Here is a 17,564-nt window from a genome sequence, read left to right as displayed (position 1 = left end):
TAGATTTGCTAGGAATCAACTATTGAATCGGATCTTGTATTTTTTATGAAAAATATGATTTTTGAATGTTTGAATATTTATGAATATTATGAGTTATTAATTTTAAAGCCTTACAAACATCTCAATTATGCATCATAATCAGATTATTCAAGAGATGGTCCTTATAAAACCAAACATGTAGATCACATCCGTATGATTAGATTGAAGAAAAAAGAAAAAAAAGTTCATGAAAATCGGGGTTTATAGTTCTCTTATTCAAGTGAATATATATATATATATATATATATATAAGGTTTTAACCTAAAAATATGAGAATATTGAGTATGTCTTTAGTTGTTAGACTTCCTCATAGGTTCCCTGGTGATTTTGTGATGCATATAAAACCTTCTTTTCAACCTTGACAATTTAAAAAATTCTCTTGCTTTATGCCTTTGCTTTTAGCATTACAGTAAATGATCTCTTATTCTCTCAAGGATTTTCAAGGATCATAAGATATATTTCACACTAAATTAAACAAAATTAAAAATATAAGAATCATGGAAAAACTTTGAGCAATAGCAGGCTATATTTTTTTGCAATAGTAGGGCAATGGATAAGAGGGAACAAAGGCAAGCATGCATAAAGGCAAAAGGTGAGGGGGGCGGTTCTAGAATATTTTCAATCAATTTGGTTGAGACAATAAGTTGGTAAAAAACCAGCCACCTTGTCCTATCATATGTGGTGCATATCTTTCTCCAAATAAAAGGGAAACATTATTCAATTTATAATTTTCTTTCCAAATTGGATAAATATTCCTTGGATCTTTGAAAAGTGTTGTGATTGTTAGGCTGCACCTAGGGTGGGTCTGGATATACATGATGTTTAGATGCCAAAATCTCTTCAACTTATCCAAGGGGTCTTATATTAGAACCCATAAGGGGGCTACCATTTTTCTTTTTCTTTTTTTATATTTACGCAAAGAAACCACCTTCAGGATCAAAGACCTTCCAGCGCTGGCGCTGCCTGCCATACTTATGATCGCTGTATTGACAGTGTAAAACTCCGTGGGCTTACTCCTTGCCCTCAGGGAGTTACCACGCTTCGGCTTGCGCAAGAGGGGATGCCCATGGGATTTGAACTTAGACCACCTGACTGGTAGCCTAGATCCCATCCCACTAAGTCAAACCCCTTTGGGGGCAGCTATCACTTTACCTTTACTATCAAATATAAGTCACCACACTTTAAGCTGTCAATTGAACTCATCTAGATCTGGTTATATCCAACTTTTTTGTTTTTTTTTTAAAGAAATTACCTATTTTATGTCAGTGGATATGTAACCGATAAGTGAATGCGATCCAGATCCAAACTTGGGCTTGTCTCTGAACTTAGATTGCGAGACAGATAAATTAAAGTTTTTATTTTCATGAAAAGATCATGAGAAAATATAAATATCACATTAATAACTTGATTATATCACGATAAAAAGCAATTTTTAAAAATATGCAAGTGAAAAAAAACACTTTTTGTTGGGGTTATAATGGTTTTTGAACCACGATATTTAAAAAAAGTATGGACCGATATTTTTTACTATACATTCTCCCACTCAAAGACCCACATGTGCACAATGGAATGAGACCAAACTTTGGGGAAGATAATAAGCTTAGACTTTAATCAACTAATACTTCAAGCTAAGAAATTATATTTAGTTCCGAGTCCACAAAGAGTGTTTTGATTTGGTCAACGCTTGACTGAGCCAACTGAGTGCAGGCAGGCCTCAGCCAAGTTATGCTGAGCCATATTTTTGGATCATAATAGTCACAAAATATTAGATGATACTTTGAAAGGCCAATAATATACCGAAAAAAACATGATATTCTAGAAAACATTGCATATTTTGAAAATATCATATTTTTGTAGTGATATTAATGCCATAAGAAGTTACAAACACTTTTTGTATATTATACATACATCGTAATCAGATGATCCAAGATTCTGTTTTTATAAACCCCAGCATAAAATTTTAGAAAAAAATAAAAATTTTATGAAAATCTCTGTGCACACCAGTTTACATATTTTGTTGGTTTACATACTTTAGTTACCGCGCGCGCGTGTATATATATATATATATATATATATATATATATATATATATATATATATATATATGTGTGTGTGTTTCATAGAGAGACCTTAAGAGTGAATGACGTGTTGATCTCAGACAATTAGTGGCGGCCATGACTGCCACCAATTGTCTGGGCAGAAAATTGACAATTGGGCAGTCGTGAGCATCTCTAATTGTCTTGTTTCATTAAAAAAAACGATCAACGGCGGACTTATCCACCATGTTTCGTGCTCACTGATTGAAATGATGATTTTACCCTTATAACGGACTAGTTCAAACACTTTGGATACAGGCCAGATTACTTTAGATCCAAATCCAAATCCGAATCTTAATATCAGCACCGATTCCCAATCTGAAACCAAATCCAATTCAAACTAGATCATGTGTAGTAAAGTTGAATAGATGTATGAATTTTAAATGGATACCGGATCCGACAAAAGCAAGGGTTTTACATGTAAAAATTCAAAGGTTTTGTATTTGATTGGTTGGGAACATGGATCCTGACATTCCAAATTCTAATCAAAACCCAAAAGGAATCCAATAGTGGGATCTTACTTTAATATCCACATCTGAAAATTATAGGGTTTAGATCGGAGATCCAACTAAGTCTGACCCACTTACACCCTTATTATTAGAGGGCCCTGGAGATAATGACAGTCTCAAAGAAGAGAGACAGCAAGATGCTGGTCCAATTAGCTTATTAATCTTATTTAGAACTGGTTTTACATGTAAATGTTTTTTTCATCGATCTGATTTAGTCATTTTTAAGATTCAGATGTGAAAACCCTACCCGGATCCAAGCTTAGCTAATCAGATGTCCGGTAACTGGAAACACTGTGGTGAAGGATACCAACGGGTCAAATTTGGATCCGATATCCAATTGATTCATTTCCGTCTAGAGAGGCATAAAGATCCCACCTATTGCATCAAATCACATTTGGGGTTCGTCTATAAATCATGCTATTGCAGGTAGTGGTGTCAATGGGCCTGGTTTATTCGGAGCTGACCCGAACCAAACCCTATAGGGTATGAGTATGGTGATAAATAAGAAGACCCGATTAAGACCCAGGTCTGAACCGGAAGGTCTGATTAATAGATGGACCGGGTATAATTTCTGAAATGTTATACCAGACCTGGACCCGACGGGAGTTCCGATTAAGACTTGCAATTTTTCAATGTAAAAATGATAAAAAAATATGGTTTTACCGGGTTTGGTCTGCGTTTGGTTCATGTAGTTCTTATCGGATTCAGGTATGTTTTTTCTTATAGTGGACCCGATTAGACTCTGCTCTAGACCCGATATTATACCCCAAAATGTGGTCCAAGTCTGGTTCCACCTGGTCCGAACCAAACCCAACCCGTTGACACCCCTAATTGCAAGGGCAAAGCGCTAATTGGATTTGGGTTGCAAAAGGTTCTTCCTATCGGATTTGTGGATCCATTTAATCTACGTCCCCAACCCGTTTTACATCCTTGTTTGTGATCAGGGATCCGAACCGAATGTTTCTTTGATATTTTTTTGAGAAACATTTTGGTCATTTTACGTGATTTTTTAGTTTCAGCGGGAGGTCGATGTTATTAAAAGTTGAAATTTCCACTCACAGTTCATATTCCAAAAAGAGCCCCGTAATTTTTTACAAAAGACATTTAGGATGTAACTTTTCATTAAAAACAGTCAAAATTGATGTATATTAAAACTATTAAACTGTCCCTGTTACAAATTTGGATAGGTAAATCACATATTTTAAACCAAAGGTTAAAAAAAACTTTTTTTTATTGCTCTTATACAATAAAAGATAAGATTCAGAACAAGGAGATACGTAAGAAGGTAGGCGTTGCACCTATTGAAAATAAGATGAGAGAGAATCGTTTACGGTGGTTTGGACATATTCGACGAAGGCCTAATGATGCTCCAGTTAGAAGGATGGAGAAATGAGAAAATATATTAGTTAAAAGAGGTCAGGGTAGGCCTAGGAAGACATGGATGGAGATGATAAGAAAAGATATGAATGCTTTGAACCTCACCAAGGACATGGCATTAGATAGAAATGAATGGAGGAGAAGGATTCATGTGGAAGACCCATAATGATTTTCTTTGTTGGTTCATATCGCCAACCCCAATTGTTTTGGGAAATTGTTGTTGTTGTTGTTGTTGTTGTATTTATTACTCGAAAAAACAGAGTGTGTGATTGAAGCCTTGGTCCCACTGGCTCAGCCTGCCATACCTAAGTCATCGTTCCAAAGGCGTAAAACTTGACCCAAAGGGACTTGGCATAATGGGATGAAGGCTTAGGCTGTTAGGCAGACAGTTTAGGTTCAAATCTCATGGGCGTCACTCCTTGCGCAAGCTGAAGTATGGCTACTCTTAGGAGGCAAGGAAGTAAGCCCACATAGTTTTACGTAAATACGATCGGCAAAGTCAGACCAGCTAGGTCTCCGATCTTAAGGGCGGTTTATTTTTGTAAATAAAAAAAAAATCACCAACCCTTGCCTTTTGTAAAAATTTTCTTTCATGAAAAAAAACTAAAACACCCTTAAGATGGACAACACTTCAATCAATGATCTTGTTTCCTTTTATGGAAAACCTCAATTTCCCTCATTTCCGAGCATACTTTTTAACCAAGCATATCATTATCTTAAATCCTTGTTAATTGAGTTTCCCACACAGGTTGCTTCTTCCCAAGGAATCTCTAGGGGCGTCATGAGGTTTGGTATCCAACCCATCAGGGTGCACCCATGGGTGGCCATCGCCCATCAAGCCTGTGTCGCGTCAGACTCGGGCTGCATTTGGCAGCTTAGGCTAGAATCAAGTCTTACCAAACCCGGCCCAATTAGATAATCAGGCTGGACACAGAGCTCGACATGCCCAACCCTAACCCAGTCTGAGCCCGAGTATATCTTACAAAATTCATAACACAAACCCGACCCATATGTTGCTTGGATTGGGTTCCGGTTGACCCAAGCAGCATTCAGGTCGGCATCCTTTAACGCTCATATTTAGATATCTAAGGCGATTTGCTAAGGCTAAGGTTGGACAACAGGCAGGCCGAGCCAACCCAACCCAACCCAACCTACATGCTCAACTAGAGATGGCAGTGGTCTGGGAGGGTGGGGGCAGGGGACAAGGTCTCCCACCTTTGCCTCTCTCAAAATTCTGCTCTCCATTCCCGTCTCCATCCCTGCACGAATTTTAATTTTAACCTCCATCCCATCTGCATCCCGGTTTCATGTCCTCCATCTCCGGTCCAAACGGGGTGAGGTGGGCGGGGCTCATTTCTTTCATATCCACTGTCATTCCTAAAGACATTTTAGTTATTTTACTAATGGGCATGGAAGACAGAATGAGGGAGGAGAGGGGTGGGGCAGGAGAAAACGTACCTTCCCTGCACGGGTTTTGATTTTAACCTTCATCCCCGTTTCATGTCCTACATCCCTGGTCCAAATGGAGCGAGGCGAGGTGGGGCCTCATTTTCCCGTGTCCATTCCCATCCTTATGCTCAATTTGTGACTTTGACAAGTTAGGCCAAGTCAAACACAACTCATTGATGGGCCTGGCCCCGGTCCGATTCCCTCCTCATGGCATGCCCATTGGGTCCATGGGCCTAAAATGGGATGGATCTGGTTTTTTCGCTCACAATTTTGAGGTCCTAATTGCATGGATATTTTTGACAGAAATTTAAGAAATAAGAAAAAAGGAATCCAAGGTAATAATGAAAAAAATAGATGGCATCTTAGTAGATTTTTTCATCATAAAAAAAAAGGGAAAAAAAATCACCAAACATGCAAAATGCCCATCAACAAGAATGGCGAAACTGTAATATCTTCTTATTTCAAGCCCCCAAAAAACAGAAACAATCCGAGACCATTCCACACATATACTTTCCAGGGGCAATTCCATAATTATCCACATATAAATACCCACGACGTCCTTTAAAAACTTGCCCCCGCTTCCCTCATTTTCACTTCGTCTTCTCTCTCTCTGCAGCATGAGTTCCTCTGCTTCTCGCAAGGTTCTGCCTTCTAAACCCTAACTCTAACGTTAGTTCTCTCATTGAAGCCTTCTTCCGTCTTCTGCGTTGAAGACGCCCGCTCTTTTTCTCAATGTTTGGGTTTTTTTTTCGGTTCCTTTGATTGCTGGTGCAGGCTCTCAGCAAGATAGCGTGCAACCGCCTCCAGAAAGAGCTTCTCGAATGGCAGGTCAGCCCCCCCTCCGGGTTCAAGCACAAGGTCTCCGACAATCTCCAGAGGTACGTCCCCTATCGCCCTCCCCGCCACGAATTCTGCATGTTTTTATGGTTTTGGGGGGTTTTCTGAGGCGGTTCTGGGTTTGTTTTTGTTGAATTGGTGGATCAGATGGGTTATTGAAGTGGTTGGGGCTCCCGGGACGCTCTACACGAGCGAATCGTACCAGCTTCAGGTCGATTTTCCTGAGCATTACCCCATGGAGGCACCACAGGTTCTGTCGGGGGCGGGCGTTCCGTTGCTTCTTTTTTTGGGATTCTTTGAGTTCTTTGTTTGGTGGGTGAAATTGGGGGTGATTTTGTTGTTTTGGTTTTTTGTTTGGTAGGTGATTTTCATCCATCCGGGGCCTATGCATCCCCACATTTATAGCAACGGCCATATTTGTTTAGGTAATCTTGGTGGTTTTCTTCGTTATCTGGGTTTTCTTTCTCTTTTCCTCTGTTTTTGGGGGGTTTGGGGTTTCTTTTGATTCTCTGTCTTCAGTAAAATGCTCTTTTTGGTTATTGATTTTTACATTGAATACATTTAATTCTCTTGAAATCGGCTGGCTATCTTTGACATGGTCATGCGATTATTTCGTGGATTGAATTGTTGATTAACATGGTGGGATTCTTGCTAGAATTTTTACATCGAGCTCATTTAGTTCTGTTGAAGTTGGCTAGTGATCTTTCACATGGTTATACAATCATTTCATGCCTCTATAGATAATTTCACATTCCAGGGTTCTTGGTAGAATTTCAAGTTTCTGTTCTTGGGTGTGTACTTTCATCTTGTTGATATACCTCTTTTATTTCTTTCGAGGGACCATTTCAAATACGTCCCAGGCGTTTGTGTAAGATCAGGTTGATACCATAGGAAGCCACAGTCGTCTCGTGGATGGTGGAGCTTAACATATATCGGTTTAAGGTAGCAATGTACCTAGGTGAAGATTTGTAGGAGGAGCAGAGTTGTCATTACTTTTTCTAAATCGTATAAATTAGCCTCCATTAAGGGTAATCTGAAATCTGAATGGGACACCAAGCAGACTGAAGATGGCTGAAATAACGATATGAAGTCTCGAGCAGTGCATTGAGAATTTGAAATAGGTGTGCATGTTTCTTTTTTTGAGGTATAGTTATAACTTGTAATTTCATATATTGAAAACAAAAACCCAAGGGATAATGGTGAATAAGTGGAAGGCTGAATAATAGCTGATGATGAGCATTCATTATATTCTGGTTAAGTGTCCTACATTTTAGCTGCCCACCTATGTCACATGGATACGGCTGCGGATATGGGGATACAACAATTTTTATGAATTTTCTAAAATGATTTGTATATAAGGGGATACAGAACAGGAGTCAAAATGGAGTATCCATGTGACATAGTCACCCACCAATGTGGTTGACCACATTGGATAGCTTGTTCTGTGTACTGATAAGCAGGCCATACTTGTAACAATGACCGCTCATTGGTTGTAGTTGCCTGCATCAGATGCCTCATTTTTGTGCACTTTCTGGTCTTTTACTCTATTTAGTACTCCATTTATTTTGTTGTGAAATTAAAAACTGATGAATTTCAGTATGTTATATTCGTTAACCCACAGATGATCAGCCTTTTTTTTGTGCTTCCTTTTATGAAGGTGAGATTGTTCACTGAAAAAGGGCAAGATTTAATTCAAGAATTGAAGTGAAATCACTGATCTTCAAGATTAATCTTACATGATGTTAGTCTGATTTGAGTCATATAAGACATTAGGCCTGAAGAGCTGACACTATCTGCCTGCTCCATTTCTGACAATGAAAAAGCTCATGTTAACTTGATGGAACGATCTCTGTTATTGTCAATATGTTGGATATTACTATTCTGTGACACAATTTTTTCAAATCGCCTACCATACCAGTTTTGCTGGTAGTTCTGGGTGCTTGCATTGATTGCTTCTAGGTGCCGTCATTTGTTAGTGTATTATATGCCGGGTTAAAGTTTGCTGCAATTGTTTGTATGTACAAATGACTTAGCAAACTTCATTTTTTTCATTTTTTTTCTTTATGGAACCGACACCATGGATGTGATCTACATCCTCTTTTTAGTAAGAACTGGCTTTTGAATCGCTGGAATCAGACCTATGTACAGGTTTTTCTGGTGATGCAAAAATCAACGACTGTAAAAGCGCCAATTTTTTTTCCAACTCAAAGAAACTTGTTTTTCCATAAAAAAACCGTGATCCAAGAGTTGATTTCCACTAAATTGTTCATGCTGTGAGATTCCAACTAGATTGTAGGTACAATCGACAGTATTAAATATATACCCTTATATGCCATGTAGTATAATATTATATATATATATATATATTTTTCACTTACACATTCAGTTTTACATATTCATTATTTTCTTCATTTTTTAATGTAGTGTCCCATTTACAGTCACACACACAAACCATTTCATGCTAGCCTAGTTGACATTTGAATATTCCATTTGTCTTGAGCTCAACATATTTACAGAATCGCTCTGTTCTCTCTTCTCTGACTTTGCAATCTACAAGTAATTATTGCCCAACCAACATTGTTCCTGTTCCCAAGTTGATCGCTGGTGTATTATATGCTTTCTTTTTCTTACAAAGAGATCTTAGAAACATGCCTGTTCTGGTCATTCAAAGGCTTCCCCACCCGTCATTTGTATTCCATAGGGCTCTAAAATGCTTTTATCTTTTTATATCGTTCATGAGAATGTTCTCCTTCCACCCACCATCCCCACCTACAATTCCCAATTGATCAACTTTTTGACTTGGTGGTCTTTGTAGCTTAGTGGATGTTCCATACTTATTGGCATCCAGTGACCTTAAGGTGAAAACATATAGAAAACGGTAGAAAAAAAAAGGAAAACTTTGTACTGAAGGAGAATTTGTCGACTGTTGCATAACTGGTATTTCCAACTAGCTTCATGTTTGGCACTGCATCATTGGTTGTATGCTGTGGGTATCTGTGTTTCAAGATTTGTGTACTTCAGTGCTTTAAATGATCATATGTAACTTAAAGTTGGACCTAGGTATTATTCTTTCTTGGTGAGGAAGTTATTATTTCTCTTCCATACAGATTGTCTAGCGTTTCATGTTTTGTTTTGTGGATTTTATAATTTGGTAAAAGTATATGTAGATGTTTTATGTGGATTGTAGTAATGAACTAGATATTTTTGTTAATCAGATATTCTGTATGATTCGTGGTCTCCAGCCATGACTGTGAGTTCCATCTGTATCAGCATTCTTTCCATGCTCTCAAGCTCCCCTGCAAAGGTTCTACTCAATTGTCTTCTCTATAGCCATAAAAGTCCCAGTTTTCTTTTCTTTCCTATCTTTAAGGTTTCTCATTTTCTACATAGAAACGCCCTGCGGACGATGACCGCTATGTGAAGAACTGCCGCAATGGTAGATCGCCAAAGGAGACGAGATGGTGGTTCCATGACGACAAAGTGTAGATGATGCACAAGCAATTATCCTTCAGGCCATAAGCTTAGTAACTTTATTTCAAACTGCATACTGCTTGTTCTTCTGCAGTGCCAGTCTCAAGTGTGTTTGGGAATGCACATGTTCCTGGTATTTGTAATGGAGAACAATGTATTTAGCAAGCAAGTCCTTGTTAAGTAAAAGATAATACTTCTCTTGGTAAATCTCATGGCAGTATCACTGCAATATCTGGGTTGGTCATGTTTTTTGAGTTTTCATGATATCGAGCTGTGTTTGGCTATTTGTCCTTGAAGCACCATTGCCTGCCGCAGACCTTTCTGTTATGGAGATTCATAGCAGTTCTACCTCTCGCGTATAAGATTTCAGGATTAATGTTCTTTTATATAATATCGGCCATGAATGTTGTAAAAAAAGTTGATGTTTTTTTAATATAAAAATTGGTCATAATTGATAGTGTTTCAGCAAACAACTTCACACATCCATCTGGAAGAAAAAATCTTGCAAAAATATTCATCATCATCATCAAGCTTTATCCCAATTACATGAGGTCGGCTATGGCTGCATCATTGCAGCTGATTCTTAGGCTATTGTGATCACTACCACCTACACCATCACCTACTACTGCTTTACTACTATTATTTGGTTAAATTTTACTTTGTAAGGTAATCTGAAAATTCTTGTGGCTTTTATGACTAAAGTAGTTTTTCTTTCTTCCTTGCTTAATGTAATGCTTGTTTGTGTCTTCTATTGTGATTACTGTCTGCCTCTTGTATTTAGCAGTTTGAACCATGGTTGCCACTTGAGGAAGCCGGAGCGGGAAGCGAGGTACTTTCAAAATTTTAGGAAGCGAGAAGCGTGGGACCACTTAGGAGCGAATCTGGAATCGTCTCGAAAGCAACCTAGGAAGCGAGCGGGAAGCGAAAAAATAAAAAATAAAAAATTGAAAAAATGGGAGGGGGGGGGGGTGTGGTGGGAAGTGCGCTTCCCATTTAAAAAGGATGCTTCCCCACGCGTTTCGGAAGCACGACGTTCCGCGCTTCCCCACTTACCTAGGCACTTCCGGTAACTCTGGTTTGAACTAGTGGCACAACACTTATCACTTGCATTGGTCCATCTTGCTTGTAGGATACTCTGGAATCTGGATTATATCTTGTGGCAACTCCAATTGGCAACTTAGAGGACATTACATTGCGGTATGGATGCTATTGCTAACCTTTTAACGTGGAACAACAATCTGTTACTTGAACATATGGGCATACATTGTACATACATCATATCATATATATAGAGCTGACTTTTTAAAACTTCTTTAATCCTAGAATGTGCTTCTACATTTCTTATTCCTTGTTTCTAGTTCCTTGGTCTGGGTATTGATTATTAGCCCATCCACAAACAATATATTCGCAAACAATATATTCCATAGGACTTTATCTCATATAGCTGATGTTAAAGGTTATTGGGTCCAATGAAGTTCAAGTCAAATGTTTTACGGAGTGACAGAACACGAGATTGGTTGCTGTTGGGTAGATCAAACACCCCCACCCACACACATACAGAAGAAGAAAAAAAGGAATGCACTTATATGAATCATATATTCCAATTTAAGCACCCTTTCTTCCATTTATTGTAAATAAGTTCTAGGCCCTTTACCTAATGGATGTCAAGAATGCCATTTCTCATGAGAATATTAAAATGTCTGGATTTCCCTACTTCCCAGTTTATTATTAAAGAAAAATAAAAGTGTTCAATTGAAAAAGACTCATGATGAATGAAACTAAAGCAGTGTGTTAGAGAATAGTTGGGGAAGGCAGTTGAGCAATTTAAAAGTTGTACACAAGTACCACCACGTTGCTGTAAATCAGGGGAAGGGAGTTACTGTTATTACTATGAATGTTGGTGATTTAGATAACAGTCAATAACCCTGAAGAAAGTCACAACTTGAAGCACTTGCTTAAGTTTCATGTCAAGGTTTTGGGAAGAACTTCATTGTTTTTCATAATTATTCATGTAAAAGTTATAATATCTGCATGCTTCAATAAATTTTTAACAAATTTACTGTCACACTGTTGACTTTTATTTTGTGTTTTTTGTGTTTGTGACCATTTCCTCTATGGTGTAAAACGTAGTAGTTGCCATACCAATCATTTATCACTTAGTTCTTGCTAGACTTTCAAACCATTTTGCCATCATAATAATTACCTATAAAAACGTAGATGGCACTAGCTTTTGGGCACAATATTGAGGTTGGCCACAAATTAGAAAATATGACAAATCTGGCCATTTTTTTATGGTTTTGCCCTTTTGTCGCCTGAAAAATTAAGTGCCTTGGTCAGAACCACTTTTCTAAGGTTTGTCACCTGAAAAAATCAGGCGACTTGATAAAAAAAATCAGGTGCCATATAAGTTCTCGCCTGAAAAATCAGGTGCCATGACAGGACCACTAGGCAAGTGGTTTCGACCAAGACGCCTGATTTTTCAGGCTACAAAAGGGAAAAAAGTGTCAAGAAAAAAGTTAATTGGCTAGATGTGTCATATTTTCTAGTTTGCAGCCAGTTTCAGTATTGTGCCAAAAGTTAGTGCCATCTACATCATTGTCCGTAATAATTAATAGCTGAATGTGCACAAATAAGCATTGGTTCAAATAAATACTTGCCATTATTGTATTTTTAACTTCAAGGAGTAACATATCTCCTACTTGGGAACAATTTCCCACTTTTTAATTTTATGGATCTCATGTACTTTTATTTTTGAATCTTATCATCTCAATTTGGCCACATAGATATGTTCAGCTCAGTTAGTTTGCTAGTGATCACACTTTTTTTTTATAGCCCAAGGGAAAAACCCCCATCACTGACTGCGCATTGGCTGGCATCCGGTTGGTAAAACCCTTGCGGTCCCCACTGCTCACCGGGGAGTGCACCCAGCTTCGATCTTGTGGCAAGGGATGCTTCACAAGTTGCCCCTACCAGATGAACGAAGCCCTTGTGGGCACTAGTGATCATACTTTGGATCATGTTAAAAGCATGGTTTTTTGGATCATGAATTTTTTGTAGATTTGTTGTTGTCGATTTTTGACTCCCTTGAAAACCTGCTTACACATTGCAAACACGACCCAAAGATGTTTTTCTACTGAGAAAACTATGTAGGTAGTATCTATGGGGTCTGAACTAAAAAAAAAGGATTAAAGCAATACAAAAAAAAGGTCATTTCTACTCTGATTCAGTACCTTCAAAACTAGCCAATATTTATCCAGATTTTAGTATGATTTCTTTTATTTCAGGTGTGAATATCCCACCTCATGCTGGAGGAATTTCTTCTTTCTTTTATGGTAATGTCAATGAACAAATGCAGTTCTGGCGTGGTGCATTGGAAGAAGCAATGGAAGTGTTTTCAGACCACCAACCAAAGGGAGAGATTACAGTTTTAGTTGAGGGGAAGAAAAACTCTGGTGCAGAAGTTCCAACAGAAGCTGAAATTGAACATGAACTGAGGGAACTGGTATCAAATGGTCACAGCGTTTCCATGGTAATCTAGCATTTATGTTATCTTTTAGTGTTTTTAATGTATAAAACACTAGTTTAGTACATTGAAAAATTGTCATTGGAATTATTCGTGACATGAAGCTTAGACCTTTGTAATTAAGCTTTTTATTTATCAAGTTTGTTTATTTGCAAATTGCAACACGCCACATTACATCCTATATCACAGGGATTCGGCCAGACAGGTACCGCACCCGACGCGATGCGGGTGCGGGATTCTTTGGACAAATCAGAGGTGCCGGAAAAATGCAAAGGGTGTTTTGGAAGGGGTGTTGTTTTAGAGTTGATACCTGGGGATTTGAAGGCAATAGGAAAAGGTTGCAGAATCCTTGTTGCAGTAGCTTCTGCTGCAACTGCACCACCGAGGACATCGTATAAATCGCTCGACCTGCCCTCACTGTTATAAAAGGTGGGGCTGTTGTCACAACGGGAGAAGGCAGGCATCCTAAAGGGGAACGCATCGGTGTGAGACAACTTTTGAGTCGCCGGACTAATACCTTCCCTCTCTTCACCACCAACTCCTCTCTCCCCATCCTCAAAACCACCACCATCAACACCAACACGAACACTTCTCTTGTCTACCATCTCAAGAACACCACCACCCACCTCCATTAAAACCACCAAAAAAAGAAGAAAAATACTACTTTTTTCTTAAGGAAAATACACAAAAAAAACTTGTTTTTTCTTTTTATCAAAAGTCAGCAAACCAGACCACAAACGGAAAACAGCTCCCCTCTGAAGCCACCAACCTAAAGGGAATCATTCACGGCCATGGCTGCTGCTGCTGCGCCTGCAAAGCTCCCTGCTGTGCCTACACTACTACTGCCCCGGTCTCTGATGCGCAACCAATGTCCCCCTTTCATCCTTCGCTGCTTCCCATGCTTCCAACATTCGGCCTTTGGGACAAATTAGTAAAGCTAACGCTGCTGCCCCTTATTACTTCAAATCACATCACACTAACCCTTTACATGTCTCAAGTGTTGCATCCAACCAGGGTTGGGGACTCTAACCAAAGTTACTTCACTTGATGCACCAACTAATTGCCCCCAACTAGTCTTCCCTCCACTTTCAGAAGGAAAAAGCCCAAAACACAAAATCTCCCAATATCTTATTATATGTCATAAAGAAATCTAAAAATGTAAAGGAAGAAAAGATGGCGGAAGGAGGTACGGTCATGGAAACAGAGGTCAAAATTAATAAGATATTGATTGATGATTTTAAAGCCCGAGTAATTACATCCTGACCAAGGAGATACAATGATATTCTACTTAAATTAAACTAATGGGTCTTGGTTTGATCTTCTTTATAATCAATACAATAAAAAATTTGACGTGAAATGAGGTTTGTGGCTTAGAGGGGAAAGGGCTGGCAGCTGAGGTCAAGGCCTTGCCTGGCCAGTTAATTATTTTGCTAGAAAGTGACGTGAGGGTAGCTGGTGGTGGTATTGATTAGGCCTTAGCTCGGAACAGAAGGGCCTTGCCCAACACTCGCGTCGGGGAACCCGGACCCCTTATATATATATATATATATATATATATATATATATATATATATATATATATATATATATTTTTTTTTTTTTTTTTTTTGCCGCACCCCTTCACCCGGGTTTTTTTGGAAGTGCCTAATCCCCGCACGCACACCCATGTGACTTAGATTACATCTTATGTGACAGCTTGAGACATAACAGAAGGAACTACTAATGTTTTACTTTGTATAATATTATTTTGGTATTTCGTCTAGTTTAGGGAGTGTGTGTAAGAGTTCCTCTAAGTGCATCTACTGAATTTTATATTTTCGTGTAGCGTGTATCATTTCCATTAATTCCTAGGTCTCAGCAAAGGTGGAAAGCTATGTGAGGAATCATGTGGGAAGCTATCATGAATCCTTCCGAACAATAAAATCAATATCAAAAGTACATTCAACACATAAACAGGGAAATTGGTATTCTATGGGAAATTATGTGTTCTCACTTCCATACTCATGGGATTTCTATTGGTATGTTATGCACATGGTAGATGTGAATGTGAGAACAGAGTCATCTACAATTTGTGTGCCTTGTCTACACGCTTGTTAAGGTTAGCACATTATAAAGATATTCAGTTATAGCTTTACTAGTTTGAGATTATGGTAGGGTGATTTACTAGATTGGCATTATGCTAGGGTTCTCTTTTTTCTCAATACCGGGGAATACATGAAAAACCTTTTCTATTCCATATGTAAGGTCAAGTTGGTTTATGTTTTCTTTTTTTCCCACAATCTTCTTTCCATGTCATGATTGGTTTTCTTTTATATATATGTAGGCAGTGAAACTGGTATCGGAAAGTACAGCAGTGAAGAGGAAATCAGTTTATTCGCTTGCCCTAAAGATCTTTGGGGAGAAAATAGAGCTTCCAGAACATTTTTCTAGTGGAAAGGATTAAAATTCTGAAAGGTAAAATTATAAGGTTTAAATTCATTGCTTCTTTTGAGCTATTGCTTTTGTGTACACGCTTAGCTACATTTGAGGAGTCAGTTGCTATAATCAAGGAACTGATAGCTTGACACATACGTTTGGTATACCAACTGCATTAGATAACTCGAACGATTATCCTGGAGGATGATCGTTTGAGATTATCGTATTTGGGAAGCTTATCTTATCACGCCCCGACAAGCTCAATGGGCCCAGCACATTGAGCTTGTGACGAAAATTGATGAAGGAAGTATGCGAGAGCGGTTTGGTGAGGCCATCCGCAAGCTGGTCATGAGAGGAAATAAATTGAACCTGTAGGTGGACTTTGCGAAAATGATCAAGAACGAAATGAAAGTCAATTTCGACATGCTTGGTCCCAGCATGGAAGACAGGATTAGCAGCAAGGTAGTGAGCTCTGATATTATCGCACCATAGCACTGGAGGTGCATGAGGAAAGCCAAGTTCACATAGAAGAGAGTGTAACAAAAGCAGATTAGAGGCCATGCAAGCCAGTGACTTGTATTCGGCCTCAGTGCTGGAACAAGCCACAGTCGTCTTTTGCTTGCGAGAAGACCAAGAGATGACATTAGAACTAAGAAGACAACAAATACGGCAATGGATTTTCGATCATCGGGACATCCTGCCCAGTTGACATCTGAGAAGGCACTCAACTGAAGAGATGAGGATGACTGAAGGAGAAGGCCATGATGCAAAGTCTCCTTTAAGTAATGTAAAATACACTTAACAGCAGACCAGTGAACTTTAGAAGGTTGATGCATGAACTGACATACCTTGTTGACAACAAAGACAGTGTCAAGACGAGTAAGAGAAAGATATTGGAGATCGCCAACAATGTTGCGATAGAGAGTTGGATCGGAGAACAACGAAGAGCCATTTTTAGACAATTTTGATGAGGAGCTCATAGGAGTAGGAACCGGCTTGGCGTCAGCCATGCACGCTCGCTGCAAGAGAGTGAGAGTATAAAGCCGTTGTGAGAGGATGATGCCGTCGAGAGAATGTAATACTTCAATGCCAAGAAAATAATTGAGCCACCCAAGATCCTTAATGGAAAAAGTCACACCAAGATTAGAGATGAGGCGAGATATCTCCGAGGAAGAGTTCCCAATGATTATGATGTCGTCCACATATACTAGAATAAACATAAGAAGGCCACCCTGTTAAAAAATAAAAAGAGAGGTGTCTGACTAAGAAATAGTGAAACCATGGGAGACCAGGTAGGAGCTAAGCCGCTGGTACCAGGCCTAGGGAGCCTGCTTGAGCCCATAAATGGCGCGATCAATCTTGCAAACATGATGAGGAAACACAGGATGCACAAACCCCGGTGGTTGGCTCATGTTGACATATTCATCCAAGACACCATTGAGAAAAGCATTATTGAAGTCTAGTTGATGGATATCCATTTGAAGGAGACCGCAAGAGATAAGACCACGCGAATGGTGGTGGGTTTAACCATGGGACTGAAGGTCTCAAAGAAGTCAACCCCTTCCTCCTGGTGGAAGCCTTTGGCTACAAGACGAGCCTTGAGCAATAGAGCCATCTACGTGATGTTTGATGCGATACACCCACTTAGAGCCAACAACATTGAACTGAGAATGGGGAGAAACAAGGTGCCATGTGCGATTATGCACGAGAGCATTGTACTCCTCTTCCATGGCAAAGTGCCAGTGAGAAGACTTGACGGCTTGTTTGTAGGTGGTGGGTTCCAACGCAAGCAACTAAGCATTAAAAGTCGTGTAGGGAATGGGATATAAAGTTGCAGTGAAAGATTTA

The 17,564-nt window shown here is 39.0% G+C and overlaps 1 protein-coding gene across 3 annotated transcripts; it reads left to right on the top strand.

Annotated features, from left to right (window-relative positions):
- The first annotated feature begins 6,077 nt into the window (after positions 1-6,077).
- LOC149830548 (putative ubiquitin-conjugating enzyme E2 18) lies at positions 6,078-13,440 on the top strand. 3 transcript variants are annotated; one of them, XM_090016598.1, is made up of 6 exons: positions 6,078-6,111; positions 6,245-6,348; positions 6,455-6,557; positions 6,669-6,732; positions 10,908-10,975; positions 13,134-13,440. In XM_090016598.1, exons 1-6 carry the CDS (start codon positions 6,088-6,090, stop codon positions 13,314-13,316), a joined length of 546 nt encoding a protein of 181 aa, XP_089872724.1. In that variant the 5' UTR covers positions 6,078-6,087; the 3' UTR covers positions 13,317-13,440. The 3 variants fall into 3 exon arrangements, with proteins under 3 accessions (XP_089872724.1, XP_089872725.1, XP_089872723.1); XM_090016599.1 differs by lacking the exons at positions 10,908-10,975; positions 13,134-13,440 and adding exons at positions 9,523-9,611; positions 9,698-10,253; XM_090016597.1 differs by lacking the exon at positions 10,908-10,975 and having other exon boundaries at positions 13,063-13,440.
- Positions 13,441-17,564: the final 4,124 nt, after the last annotated feature.

Source organism: Nuphar pumila, chromosome 8, assembly GCF_984573655.1.
Source record: "Nuphar pumila chromosome 8, dmNupPumi1.hap1.1, whole genome shotgun sequence".
NCBI classification, from domain to species: Eukaryota; Viridiplantae; Streptophyta; class Magnoliopsida; order Nymphaeales; family Nymphaeaceae; genus Nuphar; species Nuphar pumila.
Note: the sequence above shows the minus strand (reverse complement) of the source record. Positions and strands in the feature narration are given on the sequence as shown.